The 23,705-nt window shown below is 52.8% G+C and overlaps 6 protein-coding genes across 6 annotated transcripts; 5 read left to right on the top strand and 1 right to left on the bottom strand.

Annotated features, from left to right (window-relative positions):
- Positions 1-5,400: 5,400 nt before the first annotated feature.
- PG998_000230 (uncharacterized protein) lies at positions 5,401-8,142 on the top strand (the record flags this gene model as incomplete). Its single annotated transcript, XM_066867048.1, has 2 exons — positions 5,401-5,703; positions 5,815-8,142. The coding sequence occupies 2 exons, from the start codon at positions 5,401-5,403 to the stop codon at positions 8,140-8,142; spliced, it is 2,631 nt and encodes an 876-aa protein (XP_066735463.1).
- A 1,101-nt stretch (positions 8,143-9,243) lies between these two features.
- PG998_000229 (uncharacterized protein) lies at positions 9,244-10,752 on the bottom strand (the record flags this gene model as incomplete). Its single annotated transcript, XM_066867047.1, has 4 exons — positions 9,244-9,707; positions 9,818-10,085; positions 10,136-10,412; positions 10,460-10,752. 4 exons carry the CDS (start codon positions 10,750-10,752, stop codon positions 9,244-9,246), a joined length of 1,302 nt encoding a protein of 433 aa, XP_066735462.1.
- A 725-nt stretch (positions 10,753-11,477) lies between these two features.
- PG998_000228 (uncharacterized protein) lies at positions 11,478-14,428 on the top strand (the record flags this gene model as incomplete). Its single annotated transcript, XM_066867046.1, has 4 exons — positions 11,478-11,503; positions 11,630-13,012; positions 13,064-13,832; positions 13,892-14,428. 4 exons carry the CDS (start codon positions 11,478-11,480, stop codon positions 14,426-14,428), a joined length of 2,715 nt encoding a protein of 904 aa, XP_066735461.1.
- A 2,658-nt stretch (positions 14,429-17,086) lies between these two features.
- On the top strand, positions 17,087-17,597 carry PG998_000227 (uncharacterized protein; the record flags this gene model as incomplete). Its single annotated transcript, XM_066867045.1, has 2 exons — positions 17,087-17,326; positions 17,394-17,597. 2 exons carry the CDS (start codon positions 17,087-17,089, stop codon positions 17,595-17,597), a joined length of 444 nt encoding a protein of 147 aa, XP_066735460.1.
- A 700-nt stretch (positions 17,598-18,297) lies between these two features.
- PG998_000226 (uncharacterized protein) lies at positions 18,298-18,531 on the top strand (the record flags this gene model as incomplete). The annotated part of the gene is made up of 1 exon (XM_066867044.1): positions 18,298-18,531. The coding sequence occupies one exon, from the start codon at positions 18,298-18,300 to the stop codon at positions 18,529-18,531; it is 234 nt and encodes a 77-aa protein (XP_066735459.1).
- A 2,928-nt stretch (positions 18,532-21,459) lies between these two features.
- PG998_000225 (uncharacterized protein) lies at positions 21,460-22,966 on the top strand (the record flags this gene model as incomplete). The annotated part of the gene is made up of 5 exons (XM_066867043.1): positions 21,460-21,532; positions 21,596-21,909; positions 22,221-22,460; positions 22,513-22,680; positions 22,823-22,966. 5 exons carry the CDS (start codon positions 21,460-21,462, stop codon positions 22,964-22,966), a joined length of 939 nt encoding a protein of 312 aa, XP_066735458.1.
- Between the last annotated feature and the right edge of the window lie 739 nt (positions 22,967-23,705).

The raw sequence follows: 23,705 nt of genomic DNA, 5'->3' as shown, positions 1-23,705 counted from the left end.
TTGACATACTGGAGACTTTCTGTTGCGCAATTGATGTTTTGACGCTGGAACTTATTAAGGTTGGAGATACATGACTCTACCAGAATACTCTACAGCAGAGACATTCGGTTGAACCCTTACGTGGAGCAGATGTCTTAAACGAGATGGTGATGGGCTCTTGTTGATGCTGCTAGCCGACACCCACTGCCACCTTACAGCGACCAGGCTGCCAAGCGGATTCTGATTTACCATCCATGATGACATTACATTGGCAATTGCCCGCAACAGTCAACATAATCATTTGACGATCTTTGTAATGTGGGCTTGCTTGCTTTGGGGGGATGCTTGCAGGGAAACCCCAGGTAGCGGGTAAAGACAGTTCATCGGATTTTGCTCATGGAGTTCCCGCCCGTCGTCTGCCTCGTAAGCTGTAGCTCCAGCCCGTGTATGCAAGTCGCAAGCAAAGTTGCTTTCTTGGGGTTGCACAAGCTCATGGCCGAGTAGACGTACTGCAGTGTCCCAGTAGTTTCAGATTGCTTGCATGCAATCTGCATTCGATGATGATAAAGTCGGTGGGCGCGCAAAGCAAAGTGGTCTACTACAATATGGCGACGATGACCTTGCTAGCCAGCCAGCCCGTGCAGCCAGCCAGCCAGCCATCAACAGGCGGCATTGAAATATTATGAGCAGCAGTGATGAGCCGTCTCGTAACAAGCCCTGATACTCGCTTGCAAATTAACCAAGGACCCTGTGGCCAGGCGCCAAGGGGGTGGTTATGCAGCAGGAGATAGAGAGCTGGCACTGGCTGCTTTGCTTAGAAGGCTGATGAGAGAGCTATTCTCGGATACCTCCTAACAACAACAACAACAAGCTGAAACTCTGCGAACAAATGAGAAGCTTTGTTGAGAGAAAGTTTCGCGGACGATCAAGCATACGCGCACGTCTTCGTTGTACGCGCCAGCCTGCCTATACCACCGAGTATGCCAAGAGGAGAGATATCATGGAGTGTGGGCCGCTCATCTGAACGCCGTCTATGCGCATGAAGCGAGATCCTCGGGGCGGGTATTGAAGGCGGGAAGGAGCCCGAGATAGGCACGGCTGATGGGTGACCGGCTAGTCAGGTCTCCCCCAGGTGCCAGGGCAGAAGCCCGGGGTCTCGTGGTCGATGTCGATACAGGTACCACGGAGTATACTACTACAGCTGGCATGGCATCACCATAGCACATGTCCAAAGAGTCACATCGAATGACAGTGTGAGCAGTGGGGGGGGGAACAGCGCTGCCAACAATTTTGCGAAATGTCAATAAGGTTTATTTGCAGTCACAACGCTCCGAAGGGAACCAGGAACGTTGCTGTCAGTGCTGCAGTGAGCAGAGCATCGTTTGGTGATCGCTCCATGTGCATGATCTCATGATGGGGCCGGGCCGTCAGGGTGAAGGACGATAAAGAAAAAAAAACAATTCTCGTGCGCAAAAAGAGTATGATGTTTCCTTCTGCTATTCGCCGGACAGGCAGACAGCTTGGCGCCCTGAGCCCGGCGTCGAAACATGGCTGTTTCAAGATGGTGGAGCAATGCCCCTCACTCAGTGACTCTTTCTCTCACTGGACCCCTGTCGATTGTTAGTTGTTCGCTGGCCTTGGCGGGACGCGAGATGTGTACCATGGAGATTGGAGATAGATAGGGCAAGCAGGGAAAAAGGGCGGAGTGTTTCGCTGTTCGATAGCTTGGGCGCTGGACAAGAGCTGGACTGAGAATAGTCGACTGGGCAAGAACAGACTGGAGTATCTGGAGCGGCAGCGCTGGTATCCGTCCAGCTCCAGTGGGCAACACTTGGGGATTGACCTCGAGCATCTAGAACCTCATTGGCTCGCTACGGGTAAACCAAGGGCCAACATTTCCGAGAGTTCAATCAAAGTGAAGTGGCCTTCCTAATACTGTTCTAACCCGCAGTCCACCCGGACGCTGACTTGCCGCGTGGCAGCGTGGTTCTTTCGCTTCTTCGTGCGACGGGCTCGTCTTCTAGCTTGGACCGTCGATAGTAGTTCGATAGTGGTGCTCTTCTATACGTAGCATCGTAAGCCTTCCGTGCATGCTTATCGCGTGGATGATCCCTAAAAATAAGCATGGGCTTTTTGTCTTTTTTTTGCCTCTTACTGCCTCTTTCGGGCCTGCTTGGATGGCGTTGTTTATTTGTGCACTCACTGCGACGCTGGCAAATTAGCAAATGGCTCGTTCATGGGGAGAGACGCACTGAGCGCTTGGGAATGGGTTTCCTAAAGAGGCAACACTGCGAAACATCCGGGGATGTGCAAAAGGTGGCGATATAAGATGGATGGGATGGATATACCACCATGCCGTGTTATGTCGTTGGCCTCTATTTGCCGTTTGTTTCTTCGTTTACGGGGAGGCCCCCTAACCGCGAACCTTACTGGCGGACTTTGTCCCCGCCCGCCCAGACCAGTCGCCGCTCACGAGTTGCATCGTCCAAGAACATCCAAATAACACCGTACCTATGGGACACAATCATACGTGTGGTTCCATCCACGCTGCTAGAAACTCCTATTCACAACAATAGGAGGGAGCCTGCCAGGAGCTCCCGGAGTTCAAGGGAGGACCGACCGCTTGGTTCTGCGCTTGCGTGAAAGTCAACGACCTAATACGGCAAGTAGCTTGGAATATCCTTCCTAGCTGGCTGGTGCTGGCTGAGGGCCCGATGGACAGGTCGGCTAGACTTTTAGTGAGCTGCTCCGGTGCGGACCCCATCCGCGAACAGTCATCTTTTGCACGCACACACAATACGGTAGCAGGTAGCAGGTAGCAGGTAGCAGGCCAAGTACTTGATTGTACCCAAGTGAAAATCGCCTGTGGAGTACCGAGAGCGCACACCCGATCTCCGGCCGGCTTCGTCACTGGACGATCCAGAAAACGACGATCTTTAGCCAGATAGGCACTTTTCGAAGTGGGAATCTCGCTCTCGTCATCCCCTCTGGGCTATCACAAGCAGAGACAAACTACTGGCCAGACGGCTATGATTGATTATGGAGTCACCTGCGTACCTGGCCTGCGTGGCCAGCTTCAGGGGAGCATACGGAGCGAGAGAGAAAAAAAGCCGCTCATATTGTTCTCGCGCATTCGATCCAATCATATGGTTTCGCATGTGAGGGAGGAGTAATGAAGGATGAGGAGGTTGCGGCAAAATAATTCCCCCAAGCCTCCCCATCCACCATCCCCCATCAGCTTACACTTACATGCCTCTAGGCTCCCAAAATCCCCCTGGCTAGCAGCTCGGCGGCGGGCGAGTGGGCGAGTTTCACACCAGCAGGCGCTGTGCCTTTGCCGTTCCCTCGAGGAGTTACTAGCCAATCATGGCCCGCCGTTTACCTCAATGTCGGGCAGGATGACCAGATCGTCAGCGCCTGCATTTCGCCGTCACCCACAAGACACTAGATTGCTTTTGCACTTCTTGTTTTCTATTTTCCTCCTGTCAACCGGCACATGTGTGAGATTGGACCCTGGAAAGTCTAATTACAGAGATTACTGTGCGGTCAAGAGACGAGAGACGTTAAACAATGGCATGTTCTGCTTATCATAACATCTGTTTTGAGGCTTACTATACGGGATGCAATTGTCCTCTCTGAGGACCCCAGGTTAAGGTCTTTGATATTACAATGACACTCACCCGGATGCGGCCATAGCCAATGATAGCCAACCAGTATGTAAGTCATTATGTACGTAACATCCCGGGGGACTGTACTCATTTACAAGCTGGAGATTCGCATGTTCAACGTTCACGTTCACAGGAGCGAGGCGGGAGTCTCAATGTCGAAGATGGGTACGGTAGCCAGAGTCCAGACTACAGGGTCGTAATGAGGGGATCGGCTGCAGCCAATCAGAGACGCTCTCCCCACGGGTCAGGCTTCGTTTTCAGCAGCACTCAACTCTACCTAGCATGACAACGGAAAGGTTCGTGATTCTGTAATCAAATGTTGATGGCGTTGCCATTAGCCGGTGTGTAGTAGGGAGTAGTTCATGCCGTTAGCCCTCCCGCGGCAGACGGAACACCTGAGTATCAAAAAGACCGAAAGTCTGGACGTAGGTGGACGGGAGGCTCTGCTTGCTTCCAAAGCTAGTGACTCTCCGGGCCTGCTTTACGGTGCAGCAAGCGCAGTTGGTATTATCCATACCCCGTAAGCCCGCAAGCATCAATTGATCAGCAGCGAATCGGCGCCTCCCCAACTCTCGTCTTAAAACCCAAATATTTGAGATAGAAGAAGGTTATCCTTTCTGAAGCCGCACACCTAAACCCACATCAAATACGGATGTTACTGGCATGCATCAGACGTTGAAGGAGTTGAGCAGTAAGCAGGTAGTGAGTGTCTGGGCTGTGTTGTGTAGGGCGTCCAGCTGCTGGACCGGTGAGGCCAGGCGTAAGTCGAACAATAGCGCCCCCCGGTCCAATCCCACCCATTCAATTGGCACAATGGAATGGATCGAAAGGGCCTTGGGGCCGTCAATCAATCTACCCGCTAGAAGCGGAAGTACCTGGCGGTACTCGTCGTCCATGAGACTAATAAGAGATAAAACATAGCGACCTGCGCTAGACAGGTGGGAGTCAGAAATAGGGTGGCATCCAGTGGACGCAACCAACGCTTACTTGAAACCACCATAGAAAAGGAGGGACCCAACAGCCTACGTACATGCCCCCCCATGCTCACGTACTTGTATCCAGCCAGCCCAAAGCAGGGTCCAAAGATTGAAGCGGGAGTTCATGTTCAATGCAAGCAAGCATTCGACTGCCCTGTCAGCAAACAATCATTCATTCACTCCCTCACCCGCTACTGACCAACAGCCGACCGCCGCCCACCGACACGCTGGCAGGCATTTCCTCGTCTTTTCGGACTTGTCGAACGAGATATCCCCAAACATCTCCCTCCCGACCTCAAGGCATCCCCGACCTGGACAGGTTGAGCCCACAACTTGGTTTCGAGCCTTAAGTACTTGCGGCCGGCGACATCTGATCTTGGCTGCGCTTTGTCCCGAATCTTGGACCGACTGGAGTCACAGATCCATCCGAAGTCCCATTTAGCCCAGCATTACTTGTGCCAGACTGAAAGTTACAAGTAAATAGACGACGTACCGACGGCTTCCGGTTGTTGTCACGCCCTTCACTAAAATCCCACCACATTGATAATCATTGGCAGTTCGTCTCATGCCGAACTAAGAGAGAGCGAGAGCACCACCCCCCTCATTCCTTCTTTCCAACTGCCAAACCGCCCCCCCTCCTCCAGCCTGCGCTCCTGGTAGGACAACATGGCCATGCTGGCTTCCAAGTCCTCCTTCCCAGCTTCGCTGGCTTCGACTGGCACTACTTTGACCGCCAACTCCTCGTCCAACATGCCGCCCTCGCGCAGAGCCCCGCCATGCAATCGTCGGGCACGGGCTTCGCCAGCCCGACCAACTCCGAATTCTCAGACACCGAAGGTCCTGACGCCGTTAAGAACTGGACCGAAGACCAGGTCTGCGAATACCTCCGCAGCGTCCGATGCGGCGAGTACGAGAAGCTGTTTCGCAAGAACAACATCAATGGCGAGAACCTCTTGGAAATGGACAAGGATGTCCTCAAAGAAATGGGCATCGAGAAAGTCGGCGACCGTGTTCGCCTGTTCCTTGGTATCAAGAAGTTAAGGACCAAGGCTTACGCCAATGTGAAGAAGCGCAATAGGGTGAGTAAACCCCCCTCGAGCTGACTGGAGACGTAGAGAGTGTGTGCGAGAGTGCGAGAGAGAAACTATCCGCGGTCGCGATCGGCTCAGCTGATTTTTCACGAATGGTAGGATTCCTTTGGGCATCTGGAGCCCACGCAGTTCACTCCCTCGACCGGTTCCCCGAGGCTATCCAGCGGCTCTGCTGGTCGTGCCATGCCGACGCCGCCCTCCAATAAAAGGTATTCCCGACAAATCGATTTATCCAGCTTTGGCATGAACCCACCCGCCTCCGCTTCCCGACCGAGCTCCCCGCTACCCAGCGCAGATATGCGCTCCGGCCGACAACAAAGGTACCCCAACCAGCAGCAGTACATGAGCAATGCTACGCCGAACAGCTCGAGACAACCCGGGTCTCCCCCTGAGCCTCAGTCCGGCCGTCTGGTAAATACCCACACCCGAAATCAGTCTAGTGTGGACGGCTCGCTGATGGCTGCTCTTCCACAGGGCCAAGATGTAATTCGTGTTATTTCGACAGGTGGCGTGACAAAGGTTGTCAAGATCTCCGGATGCACTACATGCGAAGAGGTGATGAGAACGACGCTGCGAAAGTTTGCCCTTAGAGAGGACCACGATCGTAACTACTGCTTCTGGGTGCTAGCCGGTGTCGACCCCGACCCTAAGCAATGTCGGCGGCTTGGAGACACAGAGCTGTGGCGAATCATCAAAGACCAGAAGCGACCCGAGCGAAACCGACTCATCCTCCGAAGGGTCCCCTCGGGGGAGCCTGGCGAGTCAGAGCTGCAAAGAGCTGCCGCCATCGCCATGGAAGAAGCACAGCAAAACCACACCCGCGCGATAGAAAACGTCGACAAGAGGAGTCAACTGAAGGTGCAGAAGCTCCTTGGTGAGAGCTGGGATGAGGGTCTACAGCAACCACTTTCGCCGATTTCCTATCAAGACCGGGAACGCAACTTCCAGAACGCCGCCAAAGACCTGGAGCGACCGGCCTCGAACGACGCCAGGGCATCACGAAGAGGCAAGGGCCTTTTGAGGCCGTTTGGTAGCATGCGACCTCCGAGCGAGCTCATTACCTCTGACCTGACATCCTACTTTCCCGACCACCCCCGCGAAGACATTGACCGGACTGTTCGCCTGTCGATGCGCAGATCCACACGCCTCAGCAAGGTTAACAGCCGCTTGAGTGTGGCTAGCAATCTCAGTTTCGCTTCAAGTATTCAAGATGCTCCTCCGATTCCCACGATTGCCGACAACTGGCTCGGCGCAAACCAAATGAAAACGCGTCCACGCGACCCAAGCCGTCTGCAACACCAATATCGTGATTCCGTTGCCTCTTCGATACTGGGGACCCTCCAAGAAGAGTCACCGGTTGAGCCCAACCGCAAGTCGTATGTATCGTTCGCCGACAGCAGTTCTGAAAGTGCCGGGATCAGCGTCACCGATCCTGACGGCCAGAATCACGTTGTCCGCCAGAGTAGCTACTTTGATGAGACAAGCACCCAGAGCTCTGGATCAGCCAAGGAGATTAGCCAGGCCCTTGAAGAAGATGGGGAAGATGCCGATGAAGAGCTCGCCAGTTTCCTGGCCGGTGAATCATGGGATGACAACAAGTGGATGAAGGGTGCGCTCATTGGCCAAGGTTCCTTCGGTTCCGTGTTCCTTGCACTCCACGCTGTGACGGGAGAGCTTCTTGCTGTCAAGCAAGTTGAGGCACCTTCTCCCAGTTCCAACAGCCAAAACGACGCTCGCAAGAAGAGCATGATCGAAGCTCTCAAGCGTGAGATCAGTCTGCTGCGTGATCTCCGCCACCCCAATATTGTACAGTACCTGGGCTGCAGTTCGTCGACGGAACACTTGAACATTTTCCTCGAGTACGTCCCTGGTGGCTCGGTCCAAACCATGCTCAACTCTTACGGCGCTCTGCCAGAGCCTCTGGTTCGCAGCTTCGTCCGGCAAATTCTTGACGGTCTCTCGTACCTGCACAACCAGGAAATCATCCACAGAGATATCAAGGGCGCCAACATTCTTGTCGACAACAAGGGAACCATCAAGATTTCCGATTTTGGTATCAGCAAGAAGCTCGAGGCCACCAACATTTTGAATGGCGCTGCCGCCAACAAACACCGCCCTTCGCTCCAGGGATCCGTCTTCTGGATGGCTCCCGAGGTGGTCAAGCAGACTTCATATACACGTAAGGCTGATATCTGGTCGCTGGGTTGTCTGGTAGTGGAGATGATGACTGGTACCCATCCTTTCCCCGACTGCTCCCAGCTGCAGGCCATCTTCAAGATCGGCGGCGGCAGAGCGTCGCCGACTATCCCGGATACTGCCAGTCCCGAGGCCATCGAGTTCCTCAACCAGACATTTGAGTTGGACCACAACCTGAGGCCAAGCGCCGACGACTTGATGCTGAGCTCCTTCTTGACGCCCATCACCTAGGAGGTTGAAGACGACAAGAAGGTCGAGTCCCCGAGGTCGAGATGTCACTCTTTAAGCATTTGACCGGCTCGGTTGGCGGGGCTTTCTGCGAAAGTTTCGCTGATGCCTCGAAAGCATCTCGCAGCCCACTGGTACATCCACTGGGCAACACACCTTTTGTTACCATAACGATTGGTGTTATAATGAGGAGTGGTTGAGATAGGCATGGGTTGCCTATTTCTGGAGAAACCCTACCACCATGACAACAGCGCAGGCGAACTGGGAACATGCTTGGGCCTTTTCGATCTCCATATCATTTTCACTTCCCTTCTCCTATTTAGAGTTACACAATTTCTCTTCTTTTTTCCGCCACACTTTCGTTTGTGGCGACTTTTCTCTCATGGCCTTTTCGTTTAATGACCTACGAGACTCTGGGATTGAGGGGCCTTTTCATATTTTTCTTATACCCACCACTCGTTGCGAGGTGAAATAAAGGTTCCCGACTCCTGCTTACATGAAGCAAGAGAACGGGTCGCAATAATCTCCTCAACCCTTTTCACAACCCAATCCCCTTCTTGTATAACTAGATTTACTATAACAAGCTTCAGCCTCTCGACTTCCCACTCGCTTTTTGAGCGGGGACGGAGGGGGTTATGAAGAACGAGACACATGATTCATACAGGCAGGAGATACACACACTTTCACACCCACACACACCCCCAATATCACAAGATGGGGGGCAACGCATGGAAATGGAAACGGATCCGAGATGAAGGGGGCCAGGCCGAGAGTTGGAAGAAGATGGTGGAAGGGGGAGCATACTGGACATAGGCGGCCAAAGGAAATTTTAATATATTGGCAGGCAAGGCAAGGCAAGGCAAAGGCAGCATGGCGTGGCGAGGTATGTTGCGGGCGAAGAGCATAGCATAGCGCAGCAAGATCGGTGCAAACAAACTTGAGCTTTTTTTCTTCTTGAGATTATTGATCCACCTTAACTGTAGTGACAGCCGGTATCGGGTCCCGTCTCTATGAATGTGTGCGGTAGCGGGCAATTGACTTGTTGTTCACGATGCGTGCTCTCATGCTTTTTGCATTCCCCCTGTCTTGGCGCCTACGGTAACTTTACACTGTAACTACTGTGCCCTTGACACATAGCCCGCCATGCTGGTTCTCGATCCAGACATCATGTCTCTGCGCGTGTCCAGTTCCATTCGGGCTCCTCACACACACCGTCATCCTATCCCCCACGTACAACGGCGCTAGGTTGCGGTATTCAATTTTCGAAACGAGCAGCTCCTCATTTTCCTCATCCGACGATGACTTCTTCGTCTTCTCCTTGTTGTTGCTGTTGTTGTTGTTGGCTTCCTTCTTCTTGGCTTGACGCTCCCGGTGGCTCCTCCGGAGGACCTTGAGCATCAGAATCAGGCAGAGGGGGCCGTGGACCAACAGCCCCGGGCGGCCCTCGACATCCTGGCTGTAGCGCTCGTCGAGGTGGATCAGGTGGGCGTTGTAGGAGAGGGCGCTGAAGTGGAAGAGGAGCGTCCGGTCCGGGACTAGGGATAGTTTGAAGGTGGGTTCAAAGGGGACTGGGGGGATTACCGTTTATTTGGGTTAGTCCATTCATCGTCATCATCATCGTCCGCAATAATGAATGCTCACCGAGCGAGGGGGAGAGAAGATGGTGATAAGTACTGACCTTTGATAAGCTTCGCTGTGTCGATACTGCTCTCGCTACGCGCATGAACCTTCTGCTCCTCCTCCTTCCGCAAGAACACCAGAGTCCGTACTTCGACCACCGACCCCTTTCTCCCCTCTAATGAGGCCTTGGTCGGGGCCAGCTCATTCTCCATGGTCTTGTGGTTGAAACTCAACCGAGGCCGGGCCCAGTCGTATTCCCGCAGGACGTTGACAAAGAGCTTCTCCTCGCCGGGCGGGCCCCGGACGTCGACGTCCAGGATGCGCTCCTTACACACCGCCACCGTCGACCCCCAAAGCCCGCCCCCGCCCCCGCCACACCCGGGAGCTGGGGTTGCAGCCGCAGCGGCCTCTGGTGGTCGAACTCGATGCGGCCCCCCGCCCACATGCGCCGCGCAAAGACCTGGTCCCAGCCCAGGCCGGGGCTGTGGTACGGGTCCGTCCCGTCCGGGCAGAGGCGCGAGGGCGGCAGGGCCAGCGGGAAGTGGATGAGGTGGTAGCCCTGCTTGAGCGTGGCGTACGGATCCGCCGGCGCTCCTGCTGCGTCGTCTTCTTCTTCCGTACCGGCGCTAACAGCCGCCGATGACCAGGGGTACCTTGGTTCCGGTCTTAGTCCTGCAAAGCGGTTGGCCTTGGAGGGGACACGCCCAAGTAATCGGCCAGGGAGACGTCGAGCAGGAACGACGGGGTGGGCGAGAGGGTGTCGAAGGTCAGCTGCTCCGGCCGTTCGAGCAGGTCGGCACGGATGTCCTGGATGTTGGTGTTGGACAACAGTACCGGGGATGCGAGAGACCTAGAGCTGGAGAATCCGCGCTGCGGCTGCTGCTGCCTTACGATAGAGATGGGGGAGGAGTGGAAACCACGGTGCTCATGGTGGTAAAGGCGGGGCAGGTGACGGCCGCATCTGGCGAGGGCAGAGTGCCTGGTCGCCGCCATGTTCCGGGGTCCGGGAGGATATTTTTGGGATAGGCCCGATATCCTTGGCAACTCGTTGTCCAGAGTCTATGTAAATGCCACTGGCTACCTATGACAATGACGAAAGAGCCACCAAGTGAGTGCGACTAAAGAGAGACATCAGATATCGACCTTCACCAATCACGGACGCTGTCCGAGAAAACGGCTTACTTGGTGGCAGGGATGACGGACGGAGCGCTAAAAGCTCAGGGTCCCTCCTTCTCGGGTCGGTCGCGTCACGGCGACTTTCTTTTTGGGTGGTGTCCAGTTTTAGCCGGTACTTTAGCAGGCAGCAGAGCAGGTACCTAATTTACGCGACCGAAGCTCCAGGCAAGCGCGTCCGACATGGTGCCGTCACGTCAAGCAAATATCTCCATTCCATTGGTGCATCCTGGTAGCTTTCGACCACCACATCTATGAACAGCCCATCCGCCATAGCTCTGTGCTGTTGGCTGCCTGCTATACTGCCTATCTAATTTGTAGCTTAAGAAGTGGTCGTAATTTCTTTTCTTTTTCTTTGTACTTGACCCTCTTCGGTGGTGGTTATCTACTCACTTTCACTCCCTTCCTCTACCCCAAATAGACCGTTACACAGGCAATCGCCCAGTCTGGCTTCCACCCGCCAAATCGTCGCGAAGATTGCGACGAATACGAATTTGCGACGGATTTTCTTGTCTACCATCACCAATCGCAGAACCATCACCACCATGGCGCCCAAGCAAGCGACTTTGGGGTATGTAAAGTCTTCCCAGACCACCTTGGGGTGGGTGCCCCGTTGTACAAGTTGCCTCCCCCCGCGACTCGGGGTTCGCATGTCGCATATTTGCTGAGCCATGCTAACCACCATGCCGCCTTCTAGCAAATTCTTCGGAAAGCCCAATGGCGCCAAAGCTGCACCGCAGCAATCGAAGCTGTCGTTTGCCACCAAGTCGTCAGCCAAGAAGACAAAAGAAGAAGACGAGACCGTCGAAGAGCCTGCTGAGGCCAGTACCTCCGAGAAATCTAAAGTCAAGGAAGAGGAGTCCGACCACGATGTCGAAGTGACTTCGCCCGCATCCGACACCAAGAAGCGATCACGATCGAGCCCAAAACCAGCACCAAAATCCTCGAAATCCAAGGCGACACGATCCGCTGCCAAGGTGAAGACGGAGGAAATGGACGTGGACGAAGAAGAGGAAGAGGCTCCAGTTTCAAAACGGCCGCGCAGGAACCGTAGCAAGATTGAAGAGGACGAAGACGAAGACGAAATTATGGAGGACCCCGAGCCTATCAAATCTAAGAAAGCTGCGACCAGCAAGAAGGAGCCGGCTAAGAAAGAGACAACCAAGAAGGCTGCACCGGCATCTCCTTCGGCTGCTTCCAAGAAGAAGCAGAAAACCCCTGAGCCGAAGGAGGAGGAAGATGAATCGGCAAAGGAAGAATCTACAGCCTCCGAAGCTGCATCCGACGTGGAAATGGATGAGGAAGTGAAGAAGCCCAAGGTTGCTGCAAAGGCTCAAAAGAAGGTCCAGACGAAATTCAAGATTGATGCAAAGGACCCGTATCCTGATTGGAAAGCGGGCACGCCCGTGCCATACGCGGCGCTGTGTACGACCTTCTCTCTCGTGGAGATGACAAGAAAACGTCTGGAAATCACGGAACATTGCGCTCTCTTCTTGCGTCAAGTCCTACGTCTTACCCCCGACGACTTCCTCCCTACCGTTAACCTCATGATCAACAAGCTTGCCCCTGACTATGCCGGAATAGAGCTGGGCATTGGCGAGTCACTCATTATGAAGGCCATTGGCGAGACGACCGGCCGCAGTGTGCAGGTCATCAAGCAAGACCAGAAGGAGATTGGCGATCTCGGCCTGGTCGCTGTTAAGAGCAGATCCACGCAACCAACCATGTTCAAGCCCAAGGCCTTGACGGTTCGGGGTGTTCATAAGGGTTTGATGGACATTGCAACCATCGAAGGCATTGGTGCTCAAGGCCGCAAAGTGGACAATATCAAAAAGCTGCTATCTGCGTCTGACGCCCACTCTAAAGCCAAGATAGACGTCAATACGGACAAGGGTGGCCCCAGCGAGGCCAAGTTCATTGTGCGCTTCTTGGAGGGAAAGCTGCGATTGGGTCTTGCCGAGAAGACTGTGATTGTCTCGATAGCCCAAGCAATCTGCATCCACGAAGCTGAACAGAAGGGTCAACTTCCGAGCACATCAGATATTGATGAGGCCGAGCAAATGCTCAAGACGGTTTACAGGTGAGTCCACAAGCTTAGGGACAAAAGCGACAATGCTGACTTTTAACCCAGTGAACTGCCCAGCTGGGACCAGATTATTCCAGCAATGATTAAGAATGGCATCATGAACCTGAAGGACTCGTGCAAGCTACGACCCGGTGTGCCGCTGAAGCCTATGCTTGCCAACCCGACCAAGGCAATCACGGAAGTTCTGGATCGCTTCGAAAACCAGACCTTTACGTGTGAGTTCAAGTATGATGGCGAACGCGCTCAAATACACTATGTTGCCAAGGAGCACCAAGATGAATACGTTGACGGTGTTCCTGGCGCCACACAGGAGGCGGCCAAGGGCATTGCTTCGGTCTTCTCAAGAAACTCGGAAGACCTGTCCAAGAAGTACCCTGATATTCTCGCCAAGCTCCACACATGGGTGAAGGAGGGCACCAAGAGCTTTGTCATGGATTGTGAGTCCGTGGCCTGGGATGTGGCTGAGAAGAAGGTCTTACCATTTCAACAACTCATGACGCGGAAGAAGAAGGACGTCAAGATTGAGGATGTCAAGGTCAAAGTCTGCGTCTTCGCGTTTGATCTACTGTTCCTCAACGGCGAAGCCTTGGTTGAGAAGTCCCTCCGAGAACGGCGTGAATTGATGTATGAGTCTTTCATCCCTGTAGAAGGCGAGTTCGCCTTTGCTACAAGCATGGATGGTCAAGAGATCGAACAGATCCAGACGTTCCTGGAGGAGAGCATCAAGGCATCTTGCGAAGGTCTCATGGTCAAGATGCTTGACGGCACCGAAAGCGGATACGAGCCCAGCAAACGAAGTCGAAACTGGCTTAAGGTAAGAGCCCTCCCAGCTAATGCAATGCATCGAGACGTGGTCACTAACTTGCATCATAGATCAAGAAAGATTACCTCGCCGGCATCGGTGATTCGCTCGATCTTGTCGTTTTGGGCGCATACTATGGCAAGGGCAAACGCACTTCGGTCTACGGAGCTTTCCTCCTTGCCTGCTACAACTCGGCAAGCGACACTTATGAGACAATTTGCAACATCGGCACTGGATTCTCTGAGCAGGTGCTGGAGGAGCTCCACAAGACGCTGTCGGAGATCGTCATCGACCGCCCAAAGCCCTTCTACTCTCACTCATCCGGCGGTCAGCATCAACCCGATGTTTGGTTTGAGCCCCGTTATGTCTGGGAAGTCAAGACTGCGGATCTGACGCTGTCGCCCCGCTACAAGGCAGCAATCAAGGAGGGAGCTGACCCCGCAGGTGAGAAGGGTATCAGCTTGAGGTTCCCGCGATTCATCAAGGTGCGAGACGACAAAAAGCCCGACGAGGCCACCGGCAGCAGACAGGTGGTTGAGATGTACCGCAAACAGGAGAGCGTGACCAAGAACAAGGGTCCCAGCGTGGATGACGACTTTGAGTATTGATTAGTGACGTGGTGCCAACGGCGGGCGTTTGCTCTCGTTGACAACGCTGTGTCTGAGAATATCGAGAGGGGAGAGGGGATGGTTCTTTGTTGAGATGCATGAAGACATGGACTACACTTGTTGCTACGATACTACATGGCGTTACTACGAGCATATTGCAATTAGCTGTTCCAAACTGAGATTTACAAACCAAACACGTTTTACGTTTTCTTTCTCTGGAGATGTTGCAGACGAACGACAAGAAATGCTCACTTCAGCAAAGCATCCTTTGAATGATATCCTGTGCTATCTGCACTCCACTTCGCTTGACGCTGACATGCTTGATTCCGAGTTCGTGTGTTTGTTCAGAGTGTTGGGCTCAGGTAGCGGTGGGGCTCAGCGTCAAGTTACTTACTGTTGTTTGCCGTTTGCATCAAGTATGCGCCTCACTTTTACTCACGGGAAGACACAGCTTCTCACAGCACTGACATCGGATAGGAGAATTGGAGAGGGGAATTTGTCGAGGACGAGAGAGGCCTTGGGCATCTATGCACTTTGACAAACAGAGCTGAAGAGATCAATTGCTCCGACTTTTGGACTTCTCACAATCTTCTTGGACATTTCGCGATGCTATCGGCTTTCTATATAGTTCCCGGCCTTCTCCTGCCTGCTCAAGGGGTTCTGTCTTCTGTTTTTCTTCTTCATCACCTTCAGCTTCACACAAGTCTAATCGAACTTTGACATCTTGAACTCAATCATCTTCAACTTCAACATCTTGATCTGCACATATGTCTTCTCTTCCAGCACTCACTTATTTCACCTTCAACAACTCCTTTTCAGATGAGTCACTTGTCTGCCTCAATGGCATCCCCTCTTCACACGTCTAACCACTAGCTGCTGGTCAACTTTCCACACTTTTTCATCGTCTGCTCCGTGTGTGTACACATTCTGGTAGTCTATCGACAACATGGACTGGTTGACTGCCTTTCGGCACCAGCCATCCACTTACTCACTACCTACTCCGGGTCCAAGGTGTCTTTACACATGGACACGTCGTCCATCATGACCCGAAATGGGATGATCAAACATTAGCATCCCCCCTTTCTTGTCTCTTATCCATCGTCACTCTTCTCATCCATATATTTATATATACGACCAAACACACCAAACCCAGACTTATTTTTCCTATTTTCATACGTCGCCAAGTTGACCACGACAATAATCCGACGACCTCATTCCACCTGGCCCATCCTGGTGGACGCCTTCCTTTGTGAACTTCTGGTAGTCTTCTTGGTCACGAGCTCCTAACGCGATGGGATGCTCGTTCCGATGCGGTGCAAGATATCCTTCATCCCATGTACCACCATTCCGAGAGGATGCAGGCAATCAATGTTGAAGATCAAGATCAAGTCGAATGGCGCCATCACGATCCTCCCAACCAAGAGTCCACGCCCAGAGCAGGGACCCAGGATCGTGGGAAACCATGAACAAGATCGTGTCGCAAAGGGGCTTGCTCAATGGTTTACTCTCTACTCCCTTGGCCCTTCGCGATTCTTGGCATCACAGTTGGCACTTCGCATCGGCATTCATCCTGCCGGATGTAACGAACTACCCAATGGCTGATCCTTGAAAACTTCATCAACGTTGCCTATGATCGTCCCTCTGATCATCCCTCTGGCCGTGTGCTCGGGGAAGGCCATATTTTCATCGTGATCGGGTACATGCGATCTACCCACCAGGGGTCGGCGTCAACTGTACCCCGCTCAAAGGTTTTTCACGGCCTTATTCACGCTCGATGCATTGCCATGATCGTTTTCAGATAGCCTCCCCAGAACGCACCAGCACTCTTTGGATTTCAGCCCGGAAAAGTCCGTGTGAACACGACACTACATCGCTTCCCGGAAAGGACAGAGAAAGGAAAACGCGCGGTTATCTTGATCATGACTTTGCCGGAGCTGGAGCTTGCGTAGTTGGAAGACCGATTGCCTCGTCGATGCCTAACGCCATCTTCGCCCTTATCCTTCGACAGATACAACACTCGGCTCGTCGATTTACTACTACTCATCGACTACTTGATTATATATACATCAAACTCTTCAAACCAGACATTCTTTTCTATGTTCATTACCCGAGGCTTCAAGCTGACCCACGGCCACGGTCAAAGGCGGCCTGTCCCCGTGGACCCCCAGGGCGGGCTGACGGGAATCGTGCCTCTTTAAAACCGGCCGAAGAACAACTCCATAAGATGCTGAACGACCGGCACATACAGGAACGATCTTGGGACGCGGAGATCCGTAAGGACTATGGGCGATAAGCAGAACCGGGAGGAGTGGATGGGGCAATGCCTTCAGATACCGACGCAACATCCCGCCGAGCAACCTTGTTGAGCTCGCCGTAGAAGACTTCTTTACTAGCGAGCTTCTTGGTCGCGGCCAGAGTCAAGAAAGCTTCGTGCGACGAAGACTCAAGTCAGTCAAACATCCCTTATATCGATTACCGACCCTCAAGATGGGCCCCATACACACTACAACGGACGCCACTCACCCTGTTCTCTGGCTTTGAGAGCAGAATGATCGCCTCACTAGAGCAGCACAGATATACCACCAATAAGATCAGAACATTTTCTAGATGTTGTTTATGCTTCTGCCGACTCTAATTTAGGCAGTGCTCGTCATCAGAATGGACGCTCAACAAGCCGAAGGGGCACCAGCCGGTAGCAAGTCCAAGGGCGGCAAGCGAGGCGCCAGGGGCAATGGCAAGACCCCGGCTGCCGCCAAATCCACTAGAGCCCGACGGGTGCAGCTCTTTGTGGTACTCGATCTGAGGATGATACACCCCTCGATATGTCGAGCTCGTGTTCGCAACCTTCTTCAGCCGGTCAAGAAGCCATCTTCACTCCTCGAATTTTCGCTCAATCCCGTACTTCTCATAAGGCTGAGAAAATCAAGGTTCCGGGAGTCAATCTACCGAAGCTGTAGATGGGTAGCCCTCGTTGGCACCGAGCTTCGTTGTTTCAGGAGACTCGTATTCAGCTACTGGCCAGATGTACATTGACATCTTAACTGGCGTGCTTGAAGACGAGGACGAAGAGGGTGTTGCAAACGCAATCACGGTCCACGCCTTCAACGTCCTCCAATCGGCGACCATTGCGTCGGAATGCTCTTCTTCGTCATCAAAGACGAGCTGGTGACACAACATTTGATTATGGTACAACCCTTCATGCAAGGAACTAATACGGGCCTGAAGTATGGTGCTGACAGCTCCATTGCTTGTACAATGGTTATCGGCGATACGCGCTTCCGGGAGAACCTCAACGACCCTTCCTTCCAGTGCACAATGGCAGACCATGAATTCAATTTGTGGAAGAAGGCCATCACAACTTCACCTATTACATGGACATAGAGGGTTTTAGCACAGGAGGTACCGTCATAGCTATGGGTGTCACGATTCACAAGCATCGGATCAGCAACAAATACACCAAGATACTCCTCTTTGCTGTACCGGACGCCATCATTACACAACCACTTATCCTTGAACAGAACCTCACGCAACGCATCGCCCCGCTCGTCAATTTATTACTACACATCTTCTACATGCTTATATATACATCAGCCTATTCCAACCAGATATTCTTTTCTATGTTTATGACCCGGGGCTTGAAGTCTGCCTACAGCCACTAACAAGCCCGACTTCATGTCGATTCCAAATCCAGGGCACACCACTTCCGTTTCGAGCTGTGGCCCGCCGAGGTGGAACGCCTAGAGGCCAACGGGACCATGACCCAACGAGACTGCTGCCGCCAGAGTCCGTGTCGCACATTGTCAGATAAGGTCATTTAAGACTCCCAAGATGACTTGGACAACATTATCGACCTAGATGGCATAGACAAAATGGAGATTGACGGACCAGGACCTGGTTTGTCAGCTATCTTTGGGAGGGCGCCGTATTGGTTCCTAAGAGAGATAGATTCCACAGGTACATGCAATATCCGCCGTCTCTTCGAGGAGATGCCAGGTCCCGGGTCGGGCGATATGTCAGACTTTGATGACGAGGCCTTTGTTGAGGCCATGGGAAGCGACGGGGGCCAGGATGAGGCCATGGATGTCGACGAGGACCAAGGTTGATTATCAAAATGGAGCCCACCCTAGCGACCATATCATCAACCATCCGTTGTCACGGGCCACCTTAGAAGAGACCTTTCCCTCCTTGTGCAACAACATCAATATTGAGCATACCCTCACATCCGTCAGAAGTGATGTCCACATGACTTTGCAAGGCTCGAGCTCGACAGGCGGCTCAGCCCCGAAACCATAGTGTGTAAGCGGTTCAACCCTCCGACGTGCTGCTTGACAGCAGCCTGAACAGATCAGAAGAGGATCCCAGGCGCCGTTTAGGAACCGGAATGCTAACCTCCATAGACGCTAAAGATGCTGAAACCCCGGGAAGGCTGGGAAAAAACACCATATACTGGGTGATGAAGGTCATGGTTCCGTCGACTATCGAAACTCGGCGAGATCGATCTATCGAAACTGTGGATGGGTAGCCAGCGTTGACCGGAGTTCTTTGACACTTTAACAGAGTTCCAGGCGGAGCGGTACTACGGGAATTGCACCAGCCCATCGCCCATCTGCCAAACGTCCACCGCCACCCAGAATGTGCTAGCTGGACTGGAATTCCAGTGAGGTGATTCAAGCGACAACGTTGCGGGGGCTGAAGAAGCCATCCGTAGGCAAAGAAGAAGACACTGGGAATTGTCTCCAAGATTCCGGCTATTTCGGTCACAATCACGAACACGCGAATACGCAGTCAGGCAACAAAGATGACTGTTCTCCTAACTAATTCTCTCCCTACTACCTGTTTGCCATATATAGTCGACCATTCCCAACAATACGAGCGACGCCAGCAAAGCCACATCCATCTCCTCTCCCAGACTTTCCCTATATGAGAAGCGCCAGCAACGGTCACCTGGGTAGACCTCGAGCACCTTACCTAAGTGGAGTCATAGGATTGGATTTTCGACTTACCAAGCCCGAAACTACAGCGCATCTGACTCGTGCAGCCTTTGAAGGTGATATCGTGAGCAATGGATTCGTGGGCTGAAGCCGCTAACGCTTCTGGCAATCCCGTGCTTTGCTGGATTTGTATCGAATATCCAGAACCGGGTTAACGACTGCTTCCACGAAGCCGACCTGGCTATCTCGCGGAGGGTAAGAACCTGAAATACAGCTTCTACAGATGCGACGTAGATAGTCAAGTTTTCCTAATCACTTGATCCCCTATCTCCGCCCGTCGCCCATCGCGCCAAGCCCCTGAGTACGATTCAGTTTGAGGACGGTCAACACTTTAAAAAGCCTGAATTGATCGCTGAAGTGCACATGTGGGAAATGGATGTACCCGAAGAACTCACCGAGCTGATCAGGGCGTTACTCGGCCAGGCGGAAGGCTTGAAGGTCGAAAGTATCGCCACCTGCGCACCCAAGCATGCCAATCGCCATGCGAAGACGACAGTTCCTACTACACAATCTTGGAGGTCGTCCCTCTGTCCAGGCGCCTTGACACCCTACGAGCACGGCGCCTAGGGATTCATTTGGACCTTTCAACTTTCCTGGTCATAACAATCCAAGCTATATATACACACATCATTTCAACTCAGTCATATTTCTCATATTCTCTCTTGGCGACACCAGTCCATCCCGATACTATGGCAGGACTATAGAATCCCTCGCCCCTATAGTCACTCACGCTGCTACAGCCCCACAGCCTCAGAACGCATTAGGCGGACAAGATCAGGCGCCTAGTACCGACGGGGACCCAATGTCTGGTGTCACTTACGACATAGCGCCTGGCCCCGCCGCGCCGCCGATGTCTGGTATCCTCTTTGATAAAGTCAAGGATAATCAGAAGCACAAACGGACACAGATTCCTCAAGAAGCAGGTTCCTGAGGTCCAAGGGAGCATGGAGGACGGGCTGGCGAGACGGCTGGGCCTGTAGTTGTGTATGTTGTTCAAGCCGGTGTTCAATCCGGTGGGCATTGTAACCGTGTTGAACAGAGGCTTAAGCGGGTGACGCTGAAGTCGACCTCGGAGAAGTGAAAATAAGCCGTGAGTGCTCCTCAACATCGTTCTACAAAACCCTCATGCTCACTGTGATGCCAGATTACTTCAAAGACATGCAAAATTGCTTCGAGATCGGCGTCCCCAATCCAGGTGGACTCCCTGGATGGGCGGGCAGATCTATCACTTCCTCTTCTTCCGTTACATGAGGGGGCCGCGAGAAGGACTAGGACGTAAACCGTCGTGATCCTGTAGCAGAAACCGAAGGTACAACGACTATGGCACCATGGCTGCGGAGCTCTTAAGGCTGAGACTGCCGACGAAGTCTCGATACCCGACGGATCCTTCCCGGACACATGATCGATATTCTCAATAGTACCGCCACGGAGTACATCGTTTAGATACCCTATATAACCTGAACGATTCAGCTGCTCATCAAACATTCTCCAGCGAGCACGGCGATCTATACAGCGAGAACCACCATCCCAGGGCATTAGCTCAAAAGGGCACACATCACACCTTTAAAGTCATCTCGCCAAGGAGCGGCTCACGCAACAACGCATCAATATCTTCACCCACCTATTCACTCGCTTATCTTCATGATGTCAGAATAAAGATGTGGATTGTTTTACTAGATAAGAACATCCAATTCGCACGCGGCATGCCTTACAGCAGACATTGATGCCAGCCATCCTAGGTATTTGGAATACAAAAACGAACGAGGAAAGACGTCACGACGATGACAGCACCACTGAACATACGATGACTCTATGGATTGCAAGTTCAGCCACATCCGTCCACGACCACGAAACTTCCAAGCCCGCAAGTTGAACCCAGGGTGTGAGATCGCGGTCATTTTCTTTCCCAGTACAAGTCAGACACTGCCAAGTTAAGCACAGGCAAATCGATGACCAGGCAGCGGAACTCCAAACTGTGATCGAAAGCAACGGTCGGTATGAGCAGAAGATGGCCAGATGTACAGAGACATCCTGACTGGTATGCTAGACGAAGAGGAAAAAGAGGGCGATGCGAACTCATTTACAGCTCACGCTTTCAACATCTTTCATGAAAGTTTCAACGATCCCTCCTTCAAGGAAGCCATGAAGGGTCACGAATTCGAACTGTGGTAGAAAGCCATCTTTAACGAGATAGAGGAGAACCTCCGAAGAAATACCTGTTACGAGATTGAAAAGAACGGAATTGAGCTCCCCTGGGATGCGATTGCCCACCGGCTTGAGCTTGGCACCTCCGGCGACGCCATAAAACAGGCTCTGGCGCGTCTGCACCAGACGGTTCTGGCCGAGGGTCATATGGTCCCTCCTGAGGCGGGGGTGAAAGACAACTGGACTCGGGGATTCACTCGAGTCTATCCTGACAGCTTCGATGACCTTAAATGGTCCGTCCGACAACTAAAAGCCGGTCGAACATCTCCAAAACCTCAAGACAGGGTTGTTGGCAGGAGAACATAAGCAAGGACGCGTGATAAAATGCAATCCAGCCAAGCGCAGAGCTTACTGAGCATCGGCCTATTACGAACCCACAGAACCTATAAGAACATCAGCCGGTTCGAGTTCTTATAGCAACACGGGATGCCGAGGTGGAATGCGCCTCCTGGATCTTCCTTTTACCATTTATTACCAGATCAGATGCTCACCATGTGGAATGGAGAGCATTGGTGTGGACCATGCCAGCCCGTCACTCCTTTTCAGTGAAAGCGTACCAAGTCCACCTCAATACCAACCACTAACATTACGATAAGACAGAAGGAAGATGGTACTTGAGGTGCGGCTCGCAACTCGCCGCCGACGAATATTGGCTAAAATTCCCGGACCAAATCCCGCCACATGAGGAGGCCAACCAGAGGCCACACAAGAAGGAGGAGGTGGATCAGAAGATCGAGAGCATGCTCTTTCGATCAAGAAACCAGAGGGAACTGCATGGTGAGAACGAAGGGGACATCGACAAGCCCCACGACGCTTGGTTCCACCTGTCGTCGACGGTCAAACCTAAGAAAGACAAGTCGAGTCAGACACTGCCTTGTGTTTGACAAGCAAGACTCCAACTTCGGACTGCTCAAGAGAGCCATGCCCGGCATAGAAAGAAGAGGCTTCTTACAGACTCATGGCACTGGTTTCGAAGAGACGTACGCAGCTGTTGTTAAATCTTCATCATATCGAGTACTTTTTGGAGTTTCCACCAAACCCCCATGCCGCGCGCATGTGAGTTCCAAGTAGCTTCCGACCTACCATGCGATTTGAGCACGCTCGCGTAGATGCGCGGCGGACTTGTGCCCTCATATTACTCCTTCCGAGAACTGTCAGCCAGCACCGGCACAGGTGCTGCCTATGTTGCAGCCAATAGGCGCAACTGTCGCCTGAGTCAACATCAAACCAGAAAGGAGGGGGCTTCATGGAAATCGACCAGATCGACGCTGTCATCGAGCAAGCGGGATACCAGGCGGTGGACATTCAAGGCCATGACATCACACTTCATCGTCGCGAATGATACAAGCATCGCGAACTGTACCCCGTTCTGGATTCTTTCTATGAGAGAAGCCAGAAGCGGTACATACCCCCGCTACTTGGGAGAAACGCAAACCTCGATCAACCCGACGAGGAGCAACCGGACTCGGAAAACGAGTGACTCCACCACACAGCCGCGTGAGAGAATGTAAGAAATAGGAGTGTTACGAAAACAGGAGTCACAGAGAACCTGGAAGCCTGGTGTTGACAGCAGTGGGTTCCCATCGCCTTAGGCTGATGGGCCTGCTGGTAGATAGCCATGGACGACATTGCAAAGCAGGACATGCAAGAAATCCAGAAGAGCCACGGACTTCGACTCGAACTCGAGAACCGTTCGAATCTCTTATTTGCTAAACTTAGCACTACCCCTTGAGCACCTCAGTCAGATCGCAAGGAACATCAGCCCGCTTGGACTGGACTTCTTCACGAGCGCCCAGCCAGTGTTCTACGCGCTGGACTGTGTGCTGAACCCAGCAAACAGAGAAGGAGGCGGACAACGAAAAAAAGGAGCTCGCCGCTTGCCTTTCACACCTGACTGGCCTTTTTGATTATCTGGAACAGTTTTTCGCCTCCCAGTGACCCTACCGATTTCGCACTCTAGCACAGGCCGGCATGCATCGTCCTCAAGCCGGCCAAAAAAGCGAACGAACATCACCTACTATGATAACACACATGTACTTACATTATAGCTTCTAAAGAGCTGAAATAGCAAATACTATAAT

Source organism: Apiospora kogelbergensis, assembly GCF_038363985.1.
Source record: "Apiospora kogelbergensis strain CBS 113332 chromosome Unknown utg000001l_segment0_segment0, whole genome shotgun sequence".
Taxonomy (NCBI): domain Eukaryota; kingdom Fungi; phylum Ascomycota; class Sordariomycetes; order Amphisphaeriales; family Apiosporaceae; genus Apiospora; species Apiospora kogelbergensis.
This window is presented reverse-complemented; position numbering and strand designations above follow the sequence as displayed.